General features: G+C 43.7%; 1 protein-coding gene across 1 annotated transcript in view; it reads right to left on the bottom strand.

The window, feature by feature from the left end:
* The window catches only part of AQR (aquarius intron-binding spliceosomal factor), a 151,906-nt gene that overhangs the window by 53,746 nt on the left and 73,594 nt on the right, over positions 1 to 24,566 (bottom strand). Inside the window, exons 17-19 of the mRNA XM_069732514.1 lie at positions 16,033 to 16,211; positions 3,159 to 3,326; positions 2,808 to 2,977 (exon numbers count right to left, since the gene is read on the bottom strand). Of these exons, the coding sequence (XP_069588615.1) occupies positions 2,808 to 2,977; positions 3,159 to 3,326; positions 16,033 to 16,211 (517 nt within the window). The remainder of the gene's footprint in view (positions 1 to 2,807; positions 2,978 to 3,158; positions 3,327 to 16,032; positions 16,212 to 24,566) is intronic.

Below are 24,566 nucleotides of genomic sequence, written 5' to 3'. Positions count from 1 at the left end.
GAATGGGCCAACATACCAACAACAGAGTGTGGCAACCTTGTGAAGACTTACAGAAAACGTTTGACCTCTGTCATTGCCAACAAAGGATATATTACAAAGTATTGAGATGAAATTTTGTTTCTGACCAAATACTTATTTTCCACCATAATATGCAAATAAAATGTTAAAAAAACAGACAATGTGATTTTCTGGATTTTTTTTTCTCAGTTTGTCTCCCATAGTTGAGGTCTACCTATGATGTAAATTACAGACGCCTCTCATCTTTTTAAGTGGTGGAACTTGCACTATTGCTGACTGACTAAATACTTTTTTGCCCCACTGTATATACAGTGCCTACAAGTAGTATTCAACCCCCTGCAGATTTAGCAGGTTTACACATTTGGAATTAACTTGGCATTGTGACATTTGGACTGTAGATTAGCCTGGAAGTGTGAAATGCACTGCAGCAAAAAAGAATGTTATTTCTTTGTTTATTTTTTTTTTTTAAGTTGTGAAAAGTCTTTTCAGAGGGTCATTTATTATTCAACCCCTCAACCCACCAGAATTCTGTTTGGTTCCCCTAAAGTATTAAGAAGTAGTTCAGGCACAAAGAACAATGAGCTTCACATGTTTGGATTAATTATCTCTTTTCCAGCCTTTTCTGACTATTTAAGACCCTCCCCAAACTTGTGAACAGCACTCATACATGGTCAACATGGGAAAGACAAAGGAGCATTCCAAGGCCATCAGAGACAAGATTGTGGAGGGTCACAAGGCTGGCAAGGGGTACCAAACCCTTTCCAAGGAGTTGGGCCTACCTGTCTCCACTGTTGGGAGCATCATCCGGAAGTGGAAGGCTTATGGAACTACTGTTAGCCTTCCACGGCCTGGACAGCCTTTGAAAGTTTCCTCCCGTGCCGAGGCCAGGCTTGTCCGAAGAGTCAAGGCTAACCCAAGGACAACAAGGAAGGAGCTCTGGGAAGATCTCATGGCAGTGGGGACATTGGTTTCAGTCAATACCATAAGTAACGTACTCCACCGCAATGGTCTCCGTTCCAGACGAGCCCGTAAGGTACCTTTACTTTCAAAGCGTCATGTCAAGGCTCGTCTACAGTTTGCTCATGATCACTTGGAGGACTCTGAGACTGACTGGTTCAAGGTTCTCTGGTCTGATGAGACCAAGATCGAGATCTTTGGTGCCAACCACACACGTGACGTTTGGAGACTGGATGGCACTGCATACGACCCCAAGAATACCATCCCTACAGTCAAGCATGGTGGTGGCAGCATCATGTTGTTGGGCTGTTTCTCAGCCAAGGGGCCTGGCCATCTGGTCCGCATCCATGGGAAGATGGATAGCACGGCCTACCTGGAGATTTTGGCCAAGAACCTCCGCTCCTCCATCAAGGATCTTAAGATGGGTCGTCATTTCATCTTCCAACAAGACAATGACCCAAAGCACACAGCCAAGAAAACCAAGGCCTGGTTCAAGAGGCAAAAAATCAAGGTGTTGCAGTGGCCTAGTCAGTCTCCTGACCTTAACCCAATTGAAAACTTGTGGAAGGAGCTCAAGATTAAAGTCCACATGAGACACCCAAAGAACCTAGATAACTTGGAGAAGATCTGCATGGAGGAGTGGGCCAAGATAACTCCAGAGACCTGTGCCGGCCTGATCAGGTCTTATAAAAGACGATTATTAGCTGTAATTGCAAACAAAGGTTATTCCACAAAACATTAAACCTAGGGGTTGAATAATAATTGACCCACACTTTTATGTTTAAAATTTATAAAAATTTAACTGAGCAACAAAACTTTTTGGTTTGTAAGATTTATGCATCTGTTAATAAATCCTGCTCAAGTTTGAAGGCTCTAACTTATTTGCATCTTATTAAACCTGCTAAATCTGCAGGGGGTTGAATACTACTTGTAGGCACTGTATATAAACACATAACACACAGTAGGAAGCAGCCAATGATATCTAAATTCTAAACTAATTTAGAAGTGTGCACTGAGGGCTGAATCAATTTAGGCGTCCGATTCTAAAGGTACCGTCACACTAGACGATATCGCTAGCGATCCGTGACGTTGCAGCGTCCTGGCTAGCGATATCGTCCAGTGTGACACGCAGCAGCGATCAGGCCCCTGCTGTGATGTCGCTGGTCAGGGAAGAAAGGCCAGAACTTTATTTCGTCGCTGGCTCTCCCGCTGACATCGCTGAATCGGTGTGTGTGACACCGATTCAGCGATGTCTTCGCTGGTAACCAGGGTAAACATTGGGTTACTAAGCGCAGGGCCGCGCTTAGTAACCCGATGTTTACCCTGGTTACCATCGTTAAAGTAAAAAAAACAAACACTACATACTTACCTACCGCTGTCTGTCCTCGGCGCTCTGCTTGTCTGGTCTGGCTGTGAGCGCCGGGCAGCCGGAAAGCAGAGCGGTGACGTCACCGCTCTGCTTTCCAGCCGCTGTGCTCACAGCCAGACCAGAGAAGCAGAGCGCCGAGGACAGACAGCGGTAGGTAAGTATGTAGCGTTTGCTTTTTTACTTTAACGATGGTAACCAGGGTAAACATCGGGTTACTAAGCGCGGCCCTGCGCTTAGTAACCCGATGTTTACCCTGGTTACCGGCATCGTTGGTCGCTGGAGAGCTGTCGGTGTGACAGCTCTCCAGCGACCAAACAGCGACGCTGCAGCGATCCGGATCGTTGTCGGTATCGCTGCAGCGTCGCATAGTGTGACGGTACCTTTAGGGAAAACGTGGCAGAATTGGAAGACAAAAGTAGAAAAACCAGTAAGCGACCATATGTACAAAGGTTTCCGGACCTACCTTAAAGTTATTCTCTTTTGGTTTCCTCCTCATGATCACATTGAAGGTTTCATACACATCCTCGGCCCCATTCTGGATGGTGTTTGTCATGTCCTGCTGATACTGATTGGGGTCAAGAAAGACCCGGAATGTCCTTGAATCGCCTTTAAGTTTAGGTTTTGGCTCAGGTCCTAAAAATAATAAAATAAAAACTGGATCAGCAAATAAGGTTTTTCTGGTTTTTCCAAGACTACGTCTCTGCTATTTCTTCCTTAGGCATGCCCTTATGGTTTACATCAGAGACCAGTACGATAACTTTACTGCTAATGCTCTCCATACAGCTCAGTGAAGGTAGTCTTTAGAGTAATTTACCTTCCTCGATGACGCGTCCCTTCTCATCCAGCATGCCTTGAATCTCACAACCCCGCACATACATCAGACCCGTCTGCTCCACAATAGACTGTCTCCTATCAATCTTTGTGCCATACAGTAACATGGGCCGTAGGGTGACCAGGAAGCAAACGTCATGTTTCCGGAGACCTAGAATAGAAAAGACTTCTTAAGTATTGCTTATACCTGCCATCTAATAAATCCGAGCAAATTATTCATGTTTTCCAATAGTTCAATGCACAACTGTCAGTTACCAACAGTAATAGTCGTTTCAAGCTATGCGCTAAAAGCACCTGTAGATATGTAGTCAGAAAAGGATCAGTATCAAAGACCATGTAAATCACAGTAAAATTTATATTGCCCGGAACTTAAACTTTAAGGAAGGGAACAGCAAGACTATACTGCTCATATCAGAGACTTTAGTGTTGAAGAGAGCGCCGAAAACCTAGAGCAGTGTCAATCACCATCAAGGAGGTAGCACATGACAGGGCTGACCAAGGAGACCCACTGGGTACAAATATTGGTTTAAAGAGACTTTCAGCACAGAATGACTGTTCAAACCAAGTACAGGCGCTCGGTGCTCCACGGCGGGGCCAATCATTTATACACACCTTCCCACCTGGATTGGTTTCTATCCATCTTCACCCTTCCTTGCTCTATGAAGCCAGAGCTGTCAATCTAAGAAGATGGAAGTGAGATTGAGGGAAAATAAGCAGGTGGGTCGGTGTATATAAATGATTGGCCCTGCCGTGAAGCACCGAGTGGCGGGACTTTGAATAGTCATTTTGCGCTGACAGGGTCCCTTTAATGGACAAAAGGAGTTGGTCCCTTCTTTGGACAGATCCAGTTGAATACTGGGCAAAAACGCAAAGTAACCAGAGCCCAACTAGCATCATGTGCGTTACTTGTATCCTGTAGATCATTTTCCTCACAAAACAAGTACTATGATTGGACTAGGGTTAAAATAAAATACTCATTACGAGCGTCACAGACTGAAAGCGAATCCTAGACAGATCTATTCGATTAAACACTTTAGATGGCCATCAACACAATCTTGCTTTGTACCACTGCCAGGCATGTTAGGATGAAGAGGGGCACACATACTGCCCAGCTGTTGGCGTGGCTCACTCCGTAATGGTCAAACATACTGATGTTACTTGCCAGCAGAGGTCACCTTAAATGCGATGCTTTGGCCAGAGGACCTACGGGAGTATGTTATGCTGCTCGGTGCCAGCTGGCACTATTCAGCACGCTACTAACCGGACCCTTAACATATAAATTACATTTCGCCGTATCAGCAGTGCTGACATCCCATAACCTAAAACATGCTTATTTATAGAGTGGAGTACCAGGGCAAGACCTCTTGAAACAGATACACAATTCCCTTAACACCGCTATTATAAAACCATCAGTGCAGAAACAAAGTGACCAGTTCAGTACAGCAGAGCTCTGCGGGCGCTAATGACATTAATGAGAGGAAATCAACAGAACTCATACCAGCCCATGGCCCACATTGGCCCATGCCTCACGCCAGTAGTGTTTTTGCCTTCCTCTGAATCAACATGTTAGGATATAGGTCGATCACAATTGACTTGTGTCTTCTTTCAACCTTAAGGCCACATTCAGTATTTGGTCAGTATTTTACATTAGTATGTGTAAGCCAAAACCAGGAGTGGAACAATCAGAGGAAATGTATATTAGAAACGCGTCACCCACTCCTGGTTTTAGCTTACAAATACTGATGTAAAATACTGACCAAATACATTAAAACTATGCAGTACGAAGGCACAATAGAGACATAGGACCTCTGTATGCATGGTTCTGAAGTATTTAAGAGGTCCTCCGATGTACATTAACACAATTTGTGAAAGAAGAATGGAGTAAAGAAGCTCTGATATTCTGCTTTGCTCACACTAGGATTGTAACCCCTGTTTGTGGTGTGCATTAGAAAGCCAATATGCAATATTCTATTTTTACAGGGATGGTTCATGTTAGCTTTTGAGAAGGAGCTTTAAAACCTGCAGCACCCTGCACACAGTGCTTGTTATATATAACTAAGAAATGTGGGTAGCAATTAAGTCCTAGTGGCAGCATCACAGATAACAGGAGAGTATGGACACTTCCTAAGGTTAACAAAGGTCTAGTATGGCAGGAACACCGAACGTTAAAAAAACGACGTACCACTACAGATCACCGGACGTTAAAAAAAAATGATGTACCACAAAAGGTCACGGACAGTTGTCCTTCTATGATAGAATCACTGACTGGGTGCATCAACGAAATGTGGAACATATAGTATATCTCGATTTCAGCAAAACATTTGATAAAGTATCTCATACTATACTTATTTAAAAAAAAAAAAATGACCGAGTATGGAACTGACAAGGCAGACATGTAACACCGCCTGGGGCGATGACAGGCGGATCTGTATGTACACACATTGGGAGACCTGGAGTAGGTCAGAGACCATTAGACTTTGTTTTCTCTGAAACGCCTGTGGTTTGGGCAGTATGAATTGGACAACAGGTTCCCTTTAATAGGACATGACAGAACACTGACTGGCGAGGTCAAGCTGCCTTACCACGGGCAGAATACAGCAAAACATTACCTGTCATATGTGGCATGGGCTGAAATACATCTACTCCCAAGCTTCATGTGAAGGAGGAAAATGCATGAATTGATAGGTTAATGCAGCCGATTGAAGATCAGCTGAATGTTGTTCTTACGGTCTCACCAGGACTTTTTTCATCAAAACCAGTTGTACAGAATTGGCTAAATCTTAAGGTTTTTTTTAAAACGTGGTATAAATAAGTGTAAAACATGCAAATACGCTGAAAAAACGAAACTCTTCTGTAATCATAATGAAACACAATCTTACAATATAAATCAATTCATAAACTGTAATTCTATGAATGTAGTTTACAAAATAGTGTACAATGCGCCATTTAGCATATGTGGGATGTACGACTAGAAAGGTAAAAACTCACTTCTCAGAAAACATTAGGGATATAATGAATTTAAATAATGCCACTCGCAATATATTATTATTTATTATTATGGTGCCATTTATTCCATAGCACTTTACATGTGAGAAGGGGTATACATAATAATTAAAAAAAAAAAGTACAGTAATCTTACACAATACTACAAGTCACGACTGGGACATGAGGAGAGAGGACCCTGCTAGCGATGGCTCACAATCTACAAGGGATGGGTGAGAATACAGTAGGCGAGGGTAGAGCTGGTCGTGCAGCGGTTTGGTGGATCGGTGGTTACTGCAGGTTGTAGGCTTGTCGAAAGAGGTAGGTCTTCAGGTTCTTTTTGAAGGTTTCCAAGGTAGGTGAGAGTCTGATATGTTGTGGTAGAGAGTTCCAGAGTAGGGGGGATGCGCGGGGGAAATCTTGTATGCGATTGTGGGAAGAGGAAATAAGAGGGGAGTAGAGAAGGAGATCTTGTGAGGATCGGAGGTTGCGTGCAGATAAGCACCGGGAGACGAGGTCACAGATGTATGGAGGAGACAGGTTGTGGATGGCTTTGTATGTCATGGTTAGGGTTTTGAACTGGAGTCTCTGGGTAATGAGGAGCCAGTGCAGGGATTGACAGAAGGGAGAGGCCGGGGAATAGCAGGGGGACAGGTGGATTAGTCGGGCAGCAGAGTTTAGAATAGATTGGAGGGGTGCGAGTGTGTTCGAGGGGAGGCCACAGAGCAGGAGGTTACAGTAGTCGAGGCAGGAGATGATGAGGGCATGGACTAGAGTTTTTGCAGATTCTTGGTTGAGGAATGTACGGATCCGGGAAATATTTTTGAGTTGAAGTCTGCAGAAAGTGGAAAGGGCTTGGATATGTGGTTTGAAGGAGATATCAGTGTCAAGGATTACACCAAGGCAGCGAGATTGTGGGACTGGGGAGAGAGCGCTGCCATTTACTTTAATGGATAGGTCTGTTGGGGGAGTCAAGTGAGACTGGGGAAAGATGATGAATTCGGTTTTGTCCATATTAAGTTTTAGAAATCTAGCAGAGAAGAAGGATGAAATAGCAGACAGACATTGAGGAATTCTGGTTAGTAGGCTGGCGATATCTGGTCCAGAGATGTAGATCTGTGTGTCGTCAGCGTAGAGATGATACTGAAAGCTGTGAGATTCTATGAGCTGTCCCAGGCCGAAGGTGTAAATGGAGAAGAGCAGGGGCCCTAGGACTGAAACATGCGGGACTCCGACAGATGGGGACGAGGTGAGGAGGTGGTGTGCGAGTGGGAGACGCTGAATGTCTGGTCTGTTAGGTATGACGAGATCCAGGATAGGGCCAAGTCTGTGATGCCAAGGGATGAGAGGGTCTGTAATAATAGGGAATGGTCCACTGTGTCAAAGGCAGAGGACAGGTCCAGGAGGAGCGGGACAGTGTAGTGTCGCTTGGCCTTGGTGGTTAATAGGTCATTGGTGACCTTAGTAAGGGCAGTTTCAGTGGAGTGGTGTGACCGGAAGCAAGATCGTAAGCGGTCGAAGAGGGAGCAAGAAGAGAGGTGGGAGGACAGTTCAAGATGGACGTGTTGCTCCAGTAGTTTGGAGGCATAGGGGAGAAGTGATATGGGGCGATAGCTAGATACAGAGGATGGTCAAGAGAGGGCTTTTTGAGGATAGGTGTGATTGAGGTATGTTAATAGCTTGAGGGGAAGACACCAGTTGTTAGTGATAGGTTGAAGAGATGGGTTAGGGTTGGAATGAAGACTGTGGTGAGGTTTGGGATGAAGTGGGATGGGATCGGGTCGGGTCAAGTGCACAGGTGGTGAGATGGGATCTTGAGAGTAGAGTGGAGAGTCGATCTTCTGTAATGGTGGAGAAGTTGGTTTTGGAGGAGGAGGGCTGGGCAGTTAGGAGAAAGGGCTCTGGGGGGTGTCGACTAAAACTGTCTCTGATGTTCTCAATCTTCTGCCTGAAAACTGAGGCAAAGTCTTCGGCTGAGATGAGTGGATAGGGATGGGTGCTGGGGGACAGAGGAGAGAATTGAAAGTGTTGAATAACTGTTTAGGGTTGTGAGAAAGGGAGGATATGAGAGATGAGAAGTAGGCTTGTTTTGCTGCAGCGAGTGAGGCCTTGAAAGTAGTGAGGGACTGTTTGAATTTGATGAAGTGCTCATTGGAGTGGGATCTTTTCCATCTCCGCTCAGCAGCCCTGGAAGCCCACCTCACTTCTTTAGTCAGGCTGGTGTGCCAGGGCTCTGTTGATTTTGCGAGCTTTGGTATGTGTGAGAGGGGCAACCGAATCCAGAGCTACAGCTATTGTGGTGTTATACAAAGTGGCAGCAGAATCCGCATTGTGTAGCGAACTTATGCCTGTAAGAGGGAGAAGGGATGGCTGCTAAGCATTTTATTTAACACCATAATAGAGAGGTTTCATCCCTAATAGTATCAGGTATAGAGCAGTTGACAAACTCCAAATGAGGAGGAAACATAAATAATAATAATCTTTATTTTTAAATAGCGCTAACATATTCCGCAGCGCTTTACAGTTTTGCACACATTATCATTACATTACATTACATTACACATTACATTACACATAAAAAGACACCTTTTGACACGAGAAGCGATCTGGATTTATAATTTGGGCACAAGATATCCTATTGGTTTAAACAAAAAGAATGAAATTATGTTTCACTACTGCTGTTGTTTTTAATGTTATTTTTTTTTTGTTTTATTTGTATATTTTGTACACTGCCTTTTTGGTGCAATGTATCAGCTTGCACATAAGAGATTCTAAGGACAATGAAGAGTTAAATCACATGATGTGTATAATTCATCTGATTGGTCTGCCATATGTATAAAATATCCTTGCTGTGACCCGTAGTTTAGCTGTGACAAAGATCCGCCATAGGATCGAAACACGTAGCTGGACTGTCAGTGTTTGGCCTGTGCTTATGTATCCACTGGGGATTATGACTATCAACATGTTTTAATCGTTGACAATTAAAGAATTTGTTTTAAGAAAATGGGACTATCCCTGGCTCACGTGACTTAAGTAGCCGCTGACAAAAGTCGAACCCAAACCACTGACACCAAAACACTGAGGAAACTTTGATTTTTTTTTTTTGGCACAAGTGAAATATCATGGTCATTTGAATGAGGCCTAAACTGCGCTTGCTCTGGCACCTCCTGGTGTCCTTCAATACATTTTCTCAGAATACTACTTAAACATTTACCTAGCCCCTCTAAAAACACGCCAGCGGAAAACTGTATTATTGGTTGAGAAAACGACTTATTTCATGTGAAACTATGGAAGCCACTTGCAGAGCCCCCAAGGTGCCAGAACAGCAGAAACCCCCCCAAAGTGACACCATTTTGGAAACAATACCCCTCATGGAATTCATGTAAAAGGTGTGATCAGCATTCTGACCCTACAGGTGTTTCACCAATTTATTTTGTCATCGGGCTATGTGAAAATGGAAATTTTACATTTGACACAATAATAAGTGAATTTAGATCAACATGTTTCATCGAAAACCTCCATCTTTCCACTGACAGATGACAGAGTTGTGTTCTGTGACATGAGTTGAAGGTTTTATTGGTGCCATTTGGGGGGACATAACATTAAATGCACCAATTTCCAAAAATGAATTTGTTTTTGCATCGTTGAATTCTGATGTGACTTATTTTTTCATGGACCGAGCCGTATATAGGATTGATTTTGCAGGATGACATTTATTAAAAAAAATTATGATTTATTAATCTCTTTATTCCATTTCTTGGAGTCTCACAATGATGAGGAAATTATATTTTAATGCATATAATTATTCATTTTTTAGGGTGTTCACCATTCGGGTTAAATAATTAGAGTTTTATATTTTAGGTTGCTCTGGAAGCGGCGATATGATACCAATTAGGTGTTTTTTGTTTACCGCTACTCTTAACAGTAAAATAGCGTTTTTAGTTGAAAAAACATTATTCCTCTATTATTCCACACACTGCTGCAGCATGCGCTGCTGATTCCGAGCGCTCGTTTTTGCCTGTAACCCTGTGCACACTGCAGTCTGTCTGACTGATGAAGGTCATTGTACGACTGATACGTTTCTTTATTTTTGGATTGCCTGCACAAAATAAAATGATCTGCTTACAACATTTACCTGAGTGACAATTTTCTACAAGATTTACATGGGATAGGATCCTACTTGGGCACCATCCACAGAAGTGCTGTAATTACCAATTTCAGTCTTCTATCATCTTAGGGCGACCAATCAAAAAACAGCAACTCTGCTCCAATGCCGTAATCCTAATTACAGTTCCATCACTTACTTTTAGAAATGCTCTCAGTGTAAGGTATACAGTTTTAGGATTTCTTAGCAAATTTTCATGTTTCTCTCTTTTTTTCAGATTTTCCTCATTCTTGCGTTAACAAAGAAGATAGTTTTTGCTGTATTTGCGGAGAAGTCACTTTTGCATTATAAAGGTGAAACTTGACTATCATGATAGGGAAAGCCCACAACCTGTATTTTGGCTGCAGAATAGGATATCGGGACAAGAGTTTTGCTCCACACATATGCTGCAATACAGTAGATGCGCATCACATTTTCCTCAGTGGTTGCATGGGAAGAGGCAATCTATTGCCTTTTGCAGTCCCAATGACCTGGAGAGAGCCAACCAATCACAATACCAATTGCTATTGATGTTCAGATTTCTTGTTTCATAACCGTGATACAGATCTTGACCAATACTTCATCATGGAGCGCGATCTGGCGGCATGCAACATCACCAACAGTTTACTGGAAGCTCTGAAGACAACTCATAATCCAGAGGAATGGAGGCTCTTTATCGATTCACCCAAAAACAAGCCTAAAAGCTGCTTTGCTGCAAAATGGCAATGAGCGACTTTCAATTCCAGTTATGCCGCCCACATGAAAAAAACCTATGACAACATGAAATAACTGTTGGGGCACCTGAACAATGATCAACATTTGTGGCACCTCTGTGGTGACTCAAAGGTGGTTGCCTTCTTACTTACCGTATATACTCGAGTATGAGCCGAGATTTTCAGCCCAAATTTTTGGGCTGAAGTGCCCCTCTCGGCTTATACTCGAGTCAAGGTGGGTGGCAGGGTGGGGGGGTGAGGGTGCTGAGGCATACTTACCTGCTTCCAGCGATCCTGACGCTCCCCGCCTGTCCCACGGTGTTCGGTGCTGCAGTTCTTCCACTGTTCAGCGGTCACGTGGGACCGCTGATTAGAGAAATGAATATGCGGCTCCACCTCCCATAGTGGTGGAGCCACATAGTCATTTATCTAATCAGCGGTAACGGTGACCGCTGATAGAGGAAGAAGCTGCGGCACCGAAGACAGCTGTGCGGGAGAAGGAGCCGGACGCCGGGACCAGGTAAGTATCACATACTCACCTGTCCCCGTTCCAGCCGCCGGGCGCCGCTCCATCTTCCCGGCGTCTATCCGCTCTGACTGTGCAGGTCAGAGGGCGCGATGACGCATATAGTGTGCGCGGCGCCCTCTGCCTGATCAGTCAGAGCAGAGAGACGCCGGGACCGGACGCCGGAACGAGACGCCGGGAGCTGCAAGCAAGAGAGGTGAGTATGGCATTTTTTTTTTTTTTTTTACTGCAGCAGCGGCACAGATTTATGTGGAGCATCTATGGGGAAATATGAACGTGCAGAGCACTATATGGGGCACAGCTATGGGGAAATATGAACGGTGCAGAGCACTATATGGGGCACAGCTTCTATGGGGAAATATGAACGGTGCAGAGCACTATATGGCAGCTATGGGGAAATATGAACGGTGCAGAGCACTATATGGCACAGCTATGGAGAAATATGAACGGTGCAGAGCACTATATGGCACAGCTATGGGGAAATATGAATGGTGCAGAGCACTATATGGCACAGCTATGGGGAAATATGAATGGCGCAGAGCACTATATGGCACAGCTATGGGGCAATATGAACCGTGCAGAGCACTATATGGCACAGCTATGGGACAATAATGAACGGTGCAGAGCACTATATGGCACAGCTATGGGACAATAATGAACGGTGCAGAGCACTATATGGCACAGCTATGGGGCAAGAATGAACGGTGCAGAGCACTATATGGCACAGCTATGGGGCAATAATGAACGGTGCAGAGCACTATATGGCACAGCTATGGGGCAATAATGAACAGTGCAGAGCACTATATGGGGCAGAGCTATGGGGCAATAATGAACGGTGCAGAGCACTATATGGCACAGCTATGGGACAATAATGAATGGTGCAGAGCACTATATGACACAGCTATGGGACAATAATGAACAGTGCAGAGCATTATATGGGGCACAGCTATGGGGAAATAATGAACATGATGAGCACTATATGGCACAGCTATGGGGAAATAATGAACGGTGCAGAGCACTATATGGCACAGCTATGGGGAAATAATGATCTATTTTTATTTTTGAAATTCACCGGTAAATGCTGCATTTCCACCCTAGGCTTATACTCGAGTCAATAAGTTTTCCCAGTTTTTTGTGGCAAAATTAGGGGGGTCGGCTTATACTCGGGTCGGCTTATACTCGAGTATATACGGTAGTCTCCAGGGTAGATATAGAAAGTACTGCTGTTTTCTGTGTGAGTGGGATAGTCGTGCAAGAGACTATCACTACAAGAAATGAGACTGGCCTCTCTGACATTCGCATCAGCCAGGGAGTAAAAATTATAGATGAGCGAATATGTTCGGGTTGCCACTTATTTGGCAAGCTATAGCACTTTCCGAATAAGCTGCAGAGGGAACCCGGCTATCTGGATCGCGCCGGCCGATGAGCTGCATGAGTCCCGGCTGTGTGACAGTCAGCACATGCATGGACAGCCTGTGTGTTGGGATCTCCATGCATGTGTCGTGACGGACACAACCGTGAAACATGCAGCTGCGGCACCGATCAGCTGACCGGCCGGCGCGCTCCATGTATCCGGGTTCCCTCTGCAGCTTATTTGGCAAGCGCTATAGCTTACCGAATAAGAGGGAACCTGAACATATTCGCTCAATTCTAGTAAAAATGTCCTGCATCCAGCACTTTTTGACCCACATATGATTTTGACACCACCATTGCATATCAAGTTGGGGGTAATGAAGAACTTTGTTAAGGCAATGGATAAAAATGGAAAAGAACTCAAGTATCTCGATGATAAATTTCCAAGGCTGAGTGTAGCAGAGATAAAGGAAGGAGTCTTTATTGGACCTCAGATTCGTAAGCTTCATCAAGATGAGGAGTTACTCAGGAAGAGGCTGCACGGGTAGCGCTCATATTAGTGGTAACAAATTTTTGGGGAAACTCAAGAGCAGATAACTATAAGAGTTGGTGGAAAATCTCTTCAAAACATATAAAGATCTTGGCTGTAACATGTCCTTAAAGATTCACTTCTTACATTTGCACCTGGACTTTTTTCCGCAAAACTGCAGAGCAATGAGCAACGAACACGATGAGAAATTTCACCAAAATATTGTGGCTATGGAAAAAAAATATCAAGGAAAATGAAATCCAGCAATGCTTGCAGATTATTGCTGGACAATGCAGAGAGATGATCTGATGAAGGAGTACAAGAGACAAGCAAAAGAAGAGTTGTCACTTAATCAGGACCAAATTTTGCAGCGCAATTTCTGTAACTGTTTATAGTGTGCAATAATGTTGACATGTTTTAGTTATTTGAATTGTTGCCAAGTTTCCTTTAAATAAATATGAGAAAATTTGAGTAACAAAATATTCTGCTTCTTCACATTTGCAAAAATAATGAGGTTTCAAAGTACTGAAAATGTTGTGCATTAATCATATTTACAGCTTACGTATTGTATTGCTGTTATTCATTCTCGTCTGAACTACTGCAACTCTCTTCTGATCGGTCTCCCTCTCACCAAACTTTCTCCTCTGCAATCCATCTTGGATGCTGCAGCCAGGGTCATATTTCTGTCCAGCCGCTTCACCGATGCCTCCATCTTGTGCCAGTCATTACACTGGCTACCCATTCGCTACAGGGTCCAGTATTAACTCATCTCTCTCACCCACAAAGCTCTCTACAGTTCTGCACCGCCTTATATCTCCTCTCTCATCTGTCTATCGCCCTACATGTGCCCTCCGTTCTACAAATGACCTAAGACTAACTTCCCCCGTAATCTGAACCTCGCACCTCAGTCTCCAAGACTTCTCTCGTGCTGCGCCAGCTCACTGGAATGCACTTCCCCAGACGATCAGACTGATACCTAGCCCCGACCTATTCAAGCGCGCTTTAAAAACCCATCTCTTCAAACAAGCCTACCACATCAACTACTCAGTAAACTAACTTTGTCCTGTTCCCTCCTTCAAAATATTATCTGCATGTGAATCTGCACCCTACTATTCTTCTGTCTCCACACCCTCCATGCACATGATAACTGCACTTGATACTTGACTATTGCACTTAAACACACGGGCTGATGACCGGATCATGCAGCTTTATATGAAAATCCCTATTTATTATAATTGCCAGACCTGAAATAACAATCACTTTTCACCTATTGTGTCCCCCCCATTTACTTGTAGATTGTAAGCTTGCGAGCAGGGACCTCACTCCTAATGTCACTGTTTAAATTGTCTGAACTTGTACTGAATTTATTGTCTGTACATGTCCCCGCTTAATTGTAAAGTGCTGCGGAATATGTTGGAGCTATATAAATAAAAATTATTATTATTATAATGGCCATAATATGAACTAATACCTTACATATATTGATATGTTCTTGTGCACTTTATTTATTTTAACTTTTTGAGGTGCAGGTGGGCCCTGATGGCTTTGTAAGTGGTGGCCTCTGTACACACAGGACGCATTACAGTTAGCACTGGGCAGCCTGCCACAGGGCGTTGCTAATAGGCTAGGATCCAGATGCTGTGCATACTCTGTGTGAACACTGCAGCAGATTATTTGCACTGGTGTGCCAAGCGGCCAATCCCTGATTGTAGGCTGGCTGTCTCATCAGTATTACCGCACCTGTGTAGTCGCCATCTTTATTTGGGCCCGCTGCACCATGATAGTACATTTGATTTGAGGCCTAGACAGGTAAGCATCTTTGCCTGTTTTTTGGTGCTTTCTCATTAATCATATTTAGCAGTAAAAGTACATCTCTTTGATATCATAGAAACAAGAGCCAAAAAAAAAAATTCATTGTCAGATTTGAATTCAGGAAGTCAAAATCATTAAGAAATGACTCATTTGATAACTAAAGCTGACAACTTTTGAAACTACGTAGAATAGTGTAATCAGGAGCGATACTAAAGTACAAAAGTAAACAGGTGATAGGACCGAGCTCCTGAGAATATCTCACCACCAGCATTCAACACGTTAGGTTGATATTCTCAGAGGAAAGGCAGGAAACAGCACTTTGAATTTTGCTGCTGACAATTCATGTGCACATACCCCCCAAAAAAATGTACTAAAAAAAGCTCAAGAAAGATCTCATTAATTCAGATTATGCTATAAATAAAATCTGTCATTGTAGATCGATAATATGTAAAAATATATATCAACAAGATAAAGTTGATTAGTAGTGATGAGCGAACGTGCTCGGATGAGGTGTTATCTCAGCATGCTCGTTTGATAACCAAGTGTCTTCGTTGTGCTCGTATAGTATGTTTTTAGACCCCGTGGTGGCATGTCTCGTGGCTATTTGACAACCGCAACACAATGCAGAGACTGCCTGTTTGTTAGGCAATCCGTACATGTGTTGTGACTGTCGAACAGCCAAGAGACAAACAGCGGGGGGGGGGAACTCTAAACATATTTTTCAAACATGCCGAAGACACTCACGTTCGCTCATATCAAAGCTCAGACAAGCTCCTGTTAGTTGGACTTTATCCATACCTTCCCATTCATCTTTTATCTGGTCTCTGACATTCAAGTTGATTGTAAAGTCTGCCCGTACTCGAGTCGGACAATCTTCTCCAATATTTGGCTTTGCCACTTCGACCACGGAGAAAGCAACAATGGGTTGGGCCATGCGAGCCCATCCACCAAAAACCACACCACCATATTCAGACTGCCTGTGAGGACAAACAAGCAAGGAAATATCTGTCAGCTTAAATAATAACAACCTGATGCATACAAAATCAGTATGAGCAGTTAAGCTTTTTTTCCTATAGTGCTGTGCAAACGTTTAGGCAGATATGGGGAAAAAAAGCTGTAAAGTAATAATTCTTTCAAAAACAGAAGTTTCTTTTAAAAATAATTTATTTTTATCAATTCAAAAAAGCAAAATTAAACAAAAAAGAAATCTAAACCAAATCAATATTTGGTGTGACGGTCCTAAATCTTCAAACCAGCACCAATTCTTCTAGGCATACTTGAACTTGCACACAGTTTTTCAAGGAACTCAGCAAGGAGGTTGTTCCAAACATCTTGGAGATCCAACCACAGATGTGTGGATGTCGCTTGTCCAAATCCTTGTTTCTTTATATAATCCCAGGCAGACTAGATGATGTTGGGATCACAGCTCTGTGGAGGCAATATTACCACTTCCAGGACTCTTTGTTCTTCTTTACACGGAAGATAGTTCTTAGTGACATTGGCTGGATTTTTGGGATCATTGTTCCTCTGGAGAATAAATTTGGAGCCAGATACCTTCCTAATGGTACTGCATGATGGGTAAGTATCTGCCTGTATGTCTCAGCTTTGAAGACATCATAAACCTTGAAGAAACCCCTAATTCCATTTTCTTAAATGCAGCCCCAAACTTGCAACAACCCTCCATCATGGGTCACTGTTGATTGCAGACACATTATTGTATTGTTCTCCAGACCTTCGGCAAATAAACTGCCTTCTGTTACAGCCAAATATTTCACATTTTGACTCAACAGTCAAGACACTTGCTTGCTATTTTTCTGCATCCAAGCTCCTTTGCTCTTGTGCACAATTGAGTCACTTGGCCTTTTTTCATGACAAAAGAATGGCTTTTTGGCCACAATACTTCCACTTCTGGCCATTAAAAGGGTGTAACCCTGGGTCCCACCAGTAGCTGCCAGTTCTGAACTGATGGAAATCTTCCGATTTAGAAGAAAAAGTACACATGATTTCTCTTTCATCTGCTGTTTCCTTAGTCGACCACTGCTTCTACAGTCTTTAACGTTGCATATTTTGTTGAGTCCTCAATGCTGAGAATTACAGGTAGATACTTTTTCATCATAAAATTCCATCAGGGAAGTGTCCGACTAGCTCCAAATTTATTCATCAGCAGGACAATAACCCCAAACATACAACCAATGTCATTAAGAACCATCTTTAAAGAAGAACGTTTGAGCTCTTGGGGTATGTGCACACGTATAATGCTCCACTGCGGATTCTTCCGCAGCGGATTTGATAAATCTGCAGGGCAAAAACGCTCCGTTTTTGTTGCAGATTTATCGCGGATTTACCTTGGTTTTTCTGCGGATTTCACTGCAGTTTTACAACTGCGGTTTTCTATAGGAGCAGCTGAAAGGCTATGTGCACACGTAGGAAAAGAGGTGCAGAATTTTCTGCACAAAATCCGCATCTCCTGTCAGAAACCACAGGTGCAGATTTGCTGCGGATTTTATGCGGATTTTGTGCGGTTTTTAGGAGGAATTGATGCAGATTTTGTGCAGTTTTTACCACTGCGGATTTCTATTAATGGAAGGGTGCAGAAAAGATGCAGATCCGCACAAAAGAAGTGACATGCACTACTTTTAAATCTGCAGCGTTTCCGCGCTGATTTTTCCGCACCATCTGAGCAGGTTTTTCCTAAGAGCACAGTGGCCTCCATAATCCTTAAATGGAAGAAGTTTGGGAAAACCAGAGGTCTTACAATACCTGGCCGTCCAGCCAAACTGAGCAATCGTGGGAAAAGAGCCTTTGTGAGAGAGGTAAAGAAGAACCCCAAGATGACTGCGGTTGAGCACCAGAGAGGTAGTAGGGAGATGGGAAAAAGTTCCATAAAGTCAATTATCACTGCAGCCCCCCACCAGTCAGGCCTTTATGGTAGAGTTGCTCGACGGAAGCCTCTCCTCAGTGCAAGACATATGAAAGCCCACATAGAGTTTGCTAAAAAAAACACATGAAGGACTCCTACTAAACAATGAGAAATAAGATTCTCTGGTCTGATGAGACGAAGATAGACCTATTTGGTGATAATTCTAAGCGGTATGTGTGGAGAAAATCAGGCACTGCTCATCATCTGCCCAATAAACAATCCCAACAGTGAAACATGATGGTGGCAGCATCATGCTATGGGGGTGTTTTTCTGGTGCAGGGACAGGACAACTGGTTGTCATTCAAGGAAACATGAATGCGGTCAAGTACATTGATATCTTGGATGAAAACCTCTTCCAGAGTGCTCTGGACCTCAGACTTGGCAGTAGGTTCACCTTCCAACAAGACAATGACCCTAAGCATACAGGTAAAATAACAAAGGACTGGCTTCAGAACAACTCTTGACTGGCCCAGCCAGAGCCCTGACCTAAACCCAATTGAGCATCTCTGGAGAGACCTGAAAATGGCTGTCGACCAACGTTCACCATCCAACCTGATAGAACTAGAGAGGATCTGCAAGGAAGAATGGCAGAGGATCCCCAAATCCAGGTGTCAAAAACTTGTTGCATCATTCCCAAGAAGACTCATGGCTGTACTATCTCAAAAGGGTGCTTCTACTCAATACTGAACAAAGGGTATGAATACTTATGACCATGTGATTTCAGTTTTCCTTTTTTAATTAATTTGCAAAAAATTCTATATTTCTGCTTTTTCCAGTCAAGATGGGGTGCAGAGTGTACATTAATGTGAAAAAACGAACTTTTTTGAATTAACCAAATGCCTGCAATCAAACAAAGAGTGAAAAATTTAAAGGGGTCTGAATACTTTCCGTACCCACTGCAAGGTATAGGGTACATCTGGGTAAATATAAAAAGGACTGATTATTAATTTTTATACAATTCAAGTGTTACATGATAAAGTTATCTTTTACAGTCATCTACACAGAAGAATAGGATTCATATTTTTATGTCATAAATGTACAAAAAAATATTTTATACTAAGTATATTTTTGGATTCTTTTTGTGCCAATTTTTATTCCATTTTTGTCTGTATTCCATGCTTTTTTTAATCCAGTGAGGGATTTCTAGCCAACATCTTTATTTTATGTTTACAAAGCATTACCCATTACCATACTTCTGTGGGCAGTGTAGGACTCTTGTACATGCAGCCCAGATGTCCTTTTTAGGTCCCCAGGGCTGACTGTCAGTGTGAAACCTAGCCATCGCTGGGTTAAAAGGCAGGGATCAGAAGTTTCTCTCATCCAGCACTTGGAGCAGGAGGCGGCTCTAAAAACAGGAGCTGTTAATGACAGAGTGTCACTGAAACAACCCCCCTCACTGCTTTCAAGCGGCAATGCCAAAAGATGCCGCTGCACGCAGAGGACCAGCACCGCTGGGGATTAAAAGGTTTAAAAACCACTAATAAAATTAACGATAGAATAAAAACAAAAATCCTTATAGTAAGTGGCTGGTTATTAATAAAAGAAGAGAAAAGCAATATTTAGATATGCACCCACGGAATATCTCAGGCTTGGAGCAACGTCAGGCGTGGAGGTGCACAAGTATGCCTTCTTGCTTAGAATAGCAGATTCGAGCTGTGAAAGTGTAACAGATCAAAAGACAAGCAAGCTCAGCACACTGAAATAGCCGTGTAATATGACACAGCAGCCGTGGCTCAGGTTCCAGGAGTCATTCCCCCACATTAGCCAGGGCTACCAAGGGGAATTATACTAATCCGTGCCTAGAACATAGCATTAACCATTTATTGTTCAAGATCTGGAGGCTGAAGGCTTCATCCTGTGACATTCATCATTGTCGGAGGCTGCTATAAGTATGGGTTCTCAATTTCCCCCCAAACTGCACAGTAAAATGAGCCGTGACCTCACATGCCCCTCTAAAATCCTTCGATCAGCTGCTGCCTGTGCCTGTCGGTGACTGGCTTAACCCTTCCCTTTACAAGTATGAGCAGTGGTCTATGTATGACTGGCTAACCTGTCAGAGCAGCGCTCACTTGGTAGATGTAATCATGTAATCCTTTATAATCTCCGCAATGGACACATCTTGTACTAGAATTTTTCAATAGGTACAAAGCCAAAACTATTCATCATCCTGTACTTAAAGGGTAACTCCATTTCGCTAACCATTTTGTGTGGATGAATCAATTCTAATGAGTTTTATTGGATTATACATAAAGAAAGATGGATTCAGCTCAAGTGTTGGATCTTCACACATTTTGGACATCGATCTTACTGGGGGCCTAGAGTTTCCTTAAGGTACCGTCACACTAGACGATATCGCTAGCGATCCGTGACGTTGCAGCGTCCTCGCTAGCGATATCGTCCAGTGTGACAGGCAGCAGCGATCAGGCCCCTGCTGTGCTGTCGCTGGTCGGGGAAGAAAGTCCAGAACTTTATTTGGTCGCTGGACTCCCCGCAGACATCGCTGAATCGGCGTGTGTGACACCGATTCAGCGATGTCCTCACTGGTAACCAGGGTAAACATCGGGTAACTAAGCGCAGGGCCGTGCTTAGTAACCCGATGTTTACCCTGGTTACCATCCTAAAAGTAAAAAAAACAAACACTACATACTTACCTACAGCCGTCTGTCCTCCAGCGCTGTGCTCTGCACTCCTCCTGCTCTGACTGTGAGCGTCGGTCAGCCGGAAAGCAGAGCGGTGACGTCACCGCTCTGCTTTCCGGCCGCTGTGCTCACACAGACAGTACAGGAGGAGTGCAGAGCACAGCGCTGGAGGACAGACAGCATTAGGTAAGTATGTACTGTTTGTTTTTTTTACTTTTAGGATGGTAACCAGGGTAAACATCGGGTTACTAAGCGCGGCCCTGCGCTTAGTTACCCGATGTTTACCCTGGTTACCGGCATCGTTGGTCGCTGGAGAGCGGTCTGTGTGACAGCTCTCCAGCGACCAAACAGCGACGCTGCAGCGATCGGGATCGTTGTCGGTATCGCTGCAGCGTCGCTAAGTGTGACGGTACCTTTACTCTTGTACAAGGGTATTAGGTTTAAACAAATTAGGTTTGAATGGCTAAACCCACCTCCCCTTTTACAGACAAGGATGGCAGAGACAAGAAGTGATTAGTCATTGTTTTTGTGCCTTTTTTCTTATGTAAAAATGGTTTTATTAGCATCTTATTCATTACTAGATGGTGGCCCGATTCTAACGCATCGGGTATTCTAGAATATGTATGTATGTATATAGCAGCCACATAGTATATAGCACAGGCCACGTAGTATATAGGAGTACTACGTGGCCTGTGGTATATACCATGTGGCTGCTGTATACATGCATACATATTGCAGAATACCCGATGCGTTAATAGAGGCCACGCAGTAAATAACACAGCCCACGTAGTATATAACACAGCCCACACAGTATATAGCAGCCAAGCAGTATATAGCAGCCACGCAGTATATAACAGAGCCCACGTAGTATGTAACACTGGCCACGTAATATATAGCACAGCCCATGTAGTATGTAACACTGGCCACATAATATATAGCACAGCCCACATAGTATCTAACAGTGGCCACGTAGTATATAGCACGCAGTATAGAACACAGCCACGTAGTATATAACACTGCTCACGTAGTATATAGCAGCCATGTAGTATATAACGACGCAGCCCACGCAGTATAGAACACAGCCCACATAGTATCTGACACTAGCCAGGTAGTATATAGCAGCCACGCGGTATCTAACACAGCCCAAGTAGTATTTAGCAGTATGGGCACCATATCCCTGTTAAAAAAAATAATTAAAATAAAAAATAGTTATATACTCACCCGCCGGCGGGATCCAGCGTAGATCCAGCAAATCTCTGGCGATGCAAGCGCGGCTGCCGCCATCTTGTGTTCCCAGGATGCATTGCGAAATTACCCAGATCACTAAGAGGTCTCGCGAGACCGCTAAGTCTTCTGGGTAATTTCGCAATGCATCTCTGGGACCGGAAGCTGGCGGCAGGCACGAGCGCATCGTCGGACTACAGAAGGTGGGAATAGCAGGTTGTTTTTTTTTTTTTTCTTATTATTTTTAACATTAGATCTTTTTACTATTGATGCTGCATAAGCAGCATCAATAGTAAAAACTTGGTCACACAGGGTTAATAGCGGCGGTAACTGAGTGAGTTACCCACGGCATAACACGGTCCGTTACCGCTGGCATTAACCCTGTGTGAGCGGTGACTGGAGGGGAGTATGGAGCGGGCGCTGACTGCGGGGAGTATGGAACGGGCGCCGGGCACTGACTGCAGGGGAGTAGGGAGGGACTAATCGGACTGTGGCCGTCGCTGATTGGTCGCGGCAGCATGACAGGCAGCTGGCGAGACCAATCAGCGACTTGTATTTCCACAACAGACAGAGGGCGCAACCAATGAATATCTGAGCCAGACAGAAACACAGACGGAAGTGACCCTTAGACAATTATATAGTAGATCTGATGCATTATGGTCATGGCTGTGCTTTAACCCAATTCATCATTTTCAACACGCCGCAACATCTGTGCATAATTGTACTTCAGTACCCTTAGGCTGTGTGCACACGATGCAGATTTGGTGCAGAAAAATCTGCTGCAGTTCTGCACTAAATCTGCATCTCCTGGCAGAATCTGCAGGTGCGTTTTTGGTGCGTTTTTGATGCGTTTTTTGAGCACAAATCTGCACAAAAAACGCATCAAAAACGCACCAAAAACGCATCAAAAACGCACCAAAAACGCACCTGCAGTTTTCTATTATGGAGGGGTGCAGAAACGCTGCAGAACTGCACAAAAGAAGTGACATGCACTTCTTTGAAATCTGCAGCGTTTCTGCGCAGATTTTTCTGCACCATGTGCACAGCTTTTTTTTTTCACATTGATTTACATTGTACTGTGATCACAGTGCAGTTCTGCAGCGTTTCTGCTGCAGAAAAATCTGCTGCAGTTCTGCACTAAATCTGCAACGTGTGCACATACCCTAAAGGTACGTACACAGGTTTCGGGATTTGCCTGTGGACTTTTCTGTGCTGATTCTGCATCTCTTGGCAGAAAATGCAGGTCAAAATTTGCGCGTTTTTTAATGTAGATTTTGTGCGTTTTTGTTGCTAACTTACTGCGGATTCTGTGCGGATTTCATGTGCTTTTACCCCTGCGGATTTCTATAATGGAATGGGTGCAGAAACGCTGCAGATCCGCACAAAGAATTGACATGCTCCTTCTTTTAATCCGCTGCCTTTCCCTGCAGATTTTTCCGCACCATTAGCACAGCATATTTTTTTTACTTTGATTTACATTGTACTGTAAATCACTTGCGGAGCTGCACCGTTTCGGCACGGAAAAAAAAGCTGCGGATCCGAAGGAAATCTGCAACTTGTGTACATAGCCTAATGGAGTACGCAATCTATCCAATTTTTTTTTTTTACTTGGCTGTGTTGTGGACCAAGGTGTGACATTTTTACTCTAAAAAGGCGAACAGAAAAAAAAAAAATCACTGAACTTACGGCCAGTTCATCAAACCCTGTGCCTCCATTTTTTAGGAATTTGGAGAAAAATCTGACAGTACAAAAAGTGAGACAAGTGACAGTTTAAAAAAAGAAAAACATGAATGCAAATATACCGCAAATGATAAATTGCGGCCAAAGATTTAAAGGGGTTGTCCAAGATCTTTTCCTATTCTGTTTGTGTACCTAGGCTGCAGAATGCTGACAGTTTGTAATCTACTCCTTGTCAGCACTCTGCACTGTTGCCTATATACCACACTTCAGTATGTGACCAGCTCTCTCCTGATTCTTGAGGAGCTGCTCACAGCCATCTAGTTTTTTCCTGGAAATAACAACACAATAGACACCAGGTCCCGAATCTGTGCCAGATCCCCCACCATTCTCCTGCCTCCATGTGCTGGCACATCAGTGTAAGCTATTAATAGCAGGACTCAGCTGACTGGAATAATAAAGTCCACAGGTAAATAGTGTTACACTGCTTCCTGGCCGACTTGCTGAAAGTGTGGCTACTGGGAGGAAATTAACTTTATTCCTCCCGGGAGTTGCTAACTTTCAGTTATAGAGGCGTGCCCAAAGCAGCTTCACACAGCTTAGTGCACACTGAGCGACGGCTGAACACATGCGCTGGCACTTCGATACACAGCTCACTCTGCAGCACATCTGTGTAGAGTGAGCTGCCAATCAAAAGTGCCAGTATATGCGTACAGCCATAGCTCACAGTATACTTAGCAGTGCTATCATTGCTGACTGTAGCCATGCGTCTATGACTGAAAGCTGACAGCTCATGGATGGAAAATACAGGAATTTTTGTGTACTCACCGTAGAATCCTTTTCTCCGGGCCAATCATTGGGGGACACAGGAC

This window comes from Ranitomeya imitator, chromosome 1 (assembly GCF_032444005.1).
Source record: "Ranitomeya imitator isolate aRanImi1 chromosome 1, aRanImi1.pri, whole genome shotgun sequence".
NCBI classification, from domain to species: domain Eukaryota; kingdom Metazoa; phylum Chordata; class Amphibia; order Anura; family Dendrobatidae; genus Ranitomeya; species Ranitomeya imitator.
Note: the sequence above shows the minus strand (reverse complement) of the source record. Positions and strands in the feature narration are given on the sequence as shown.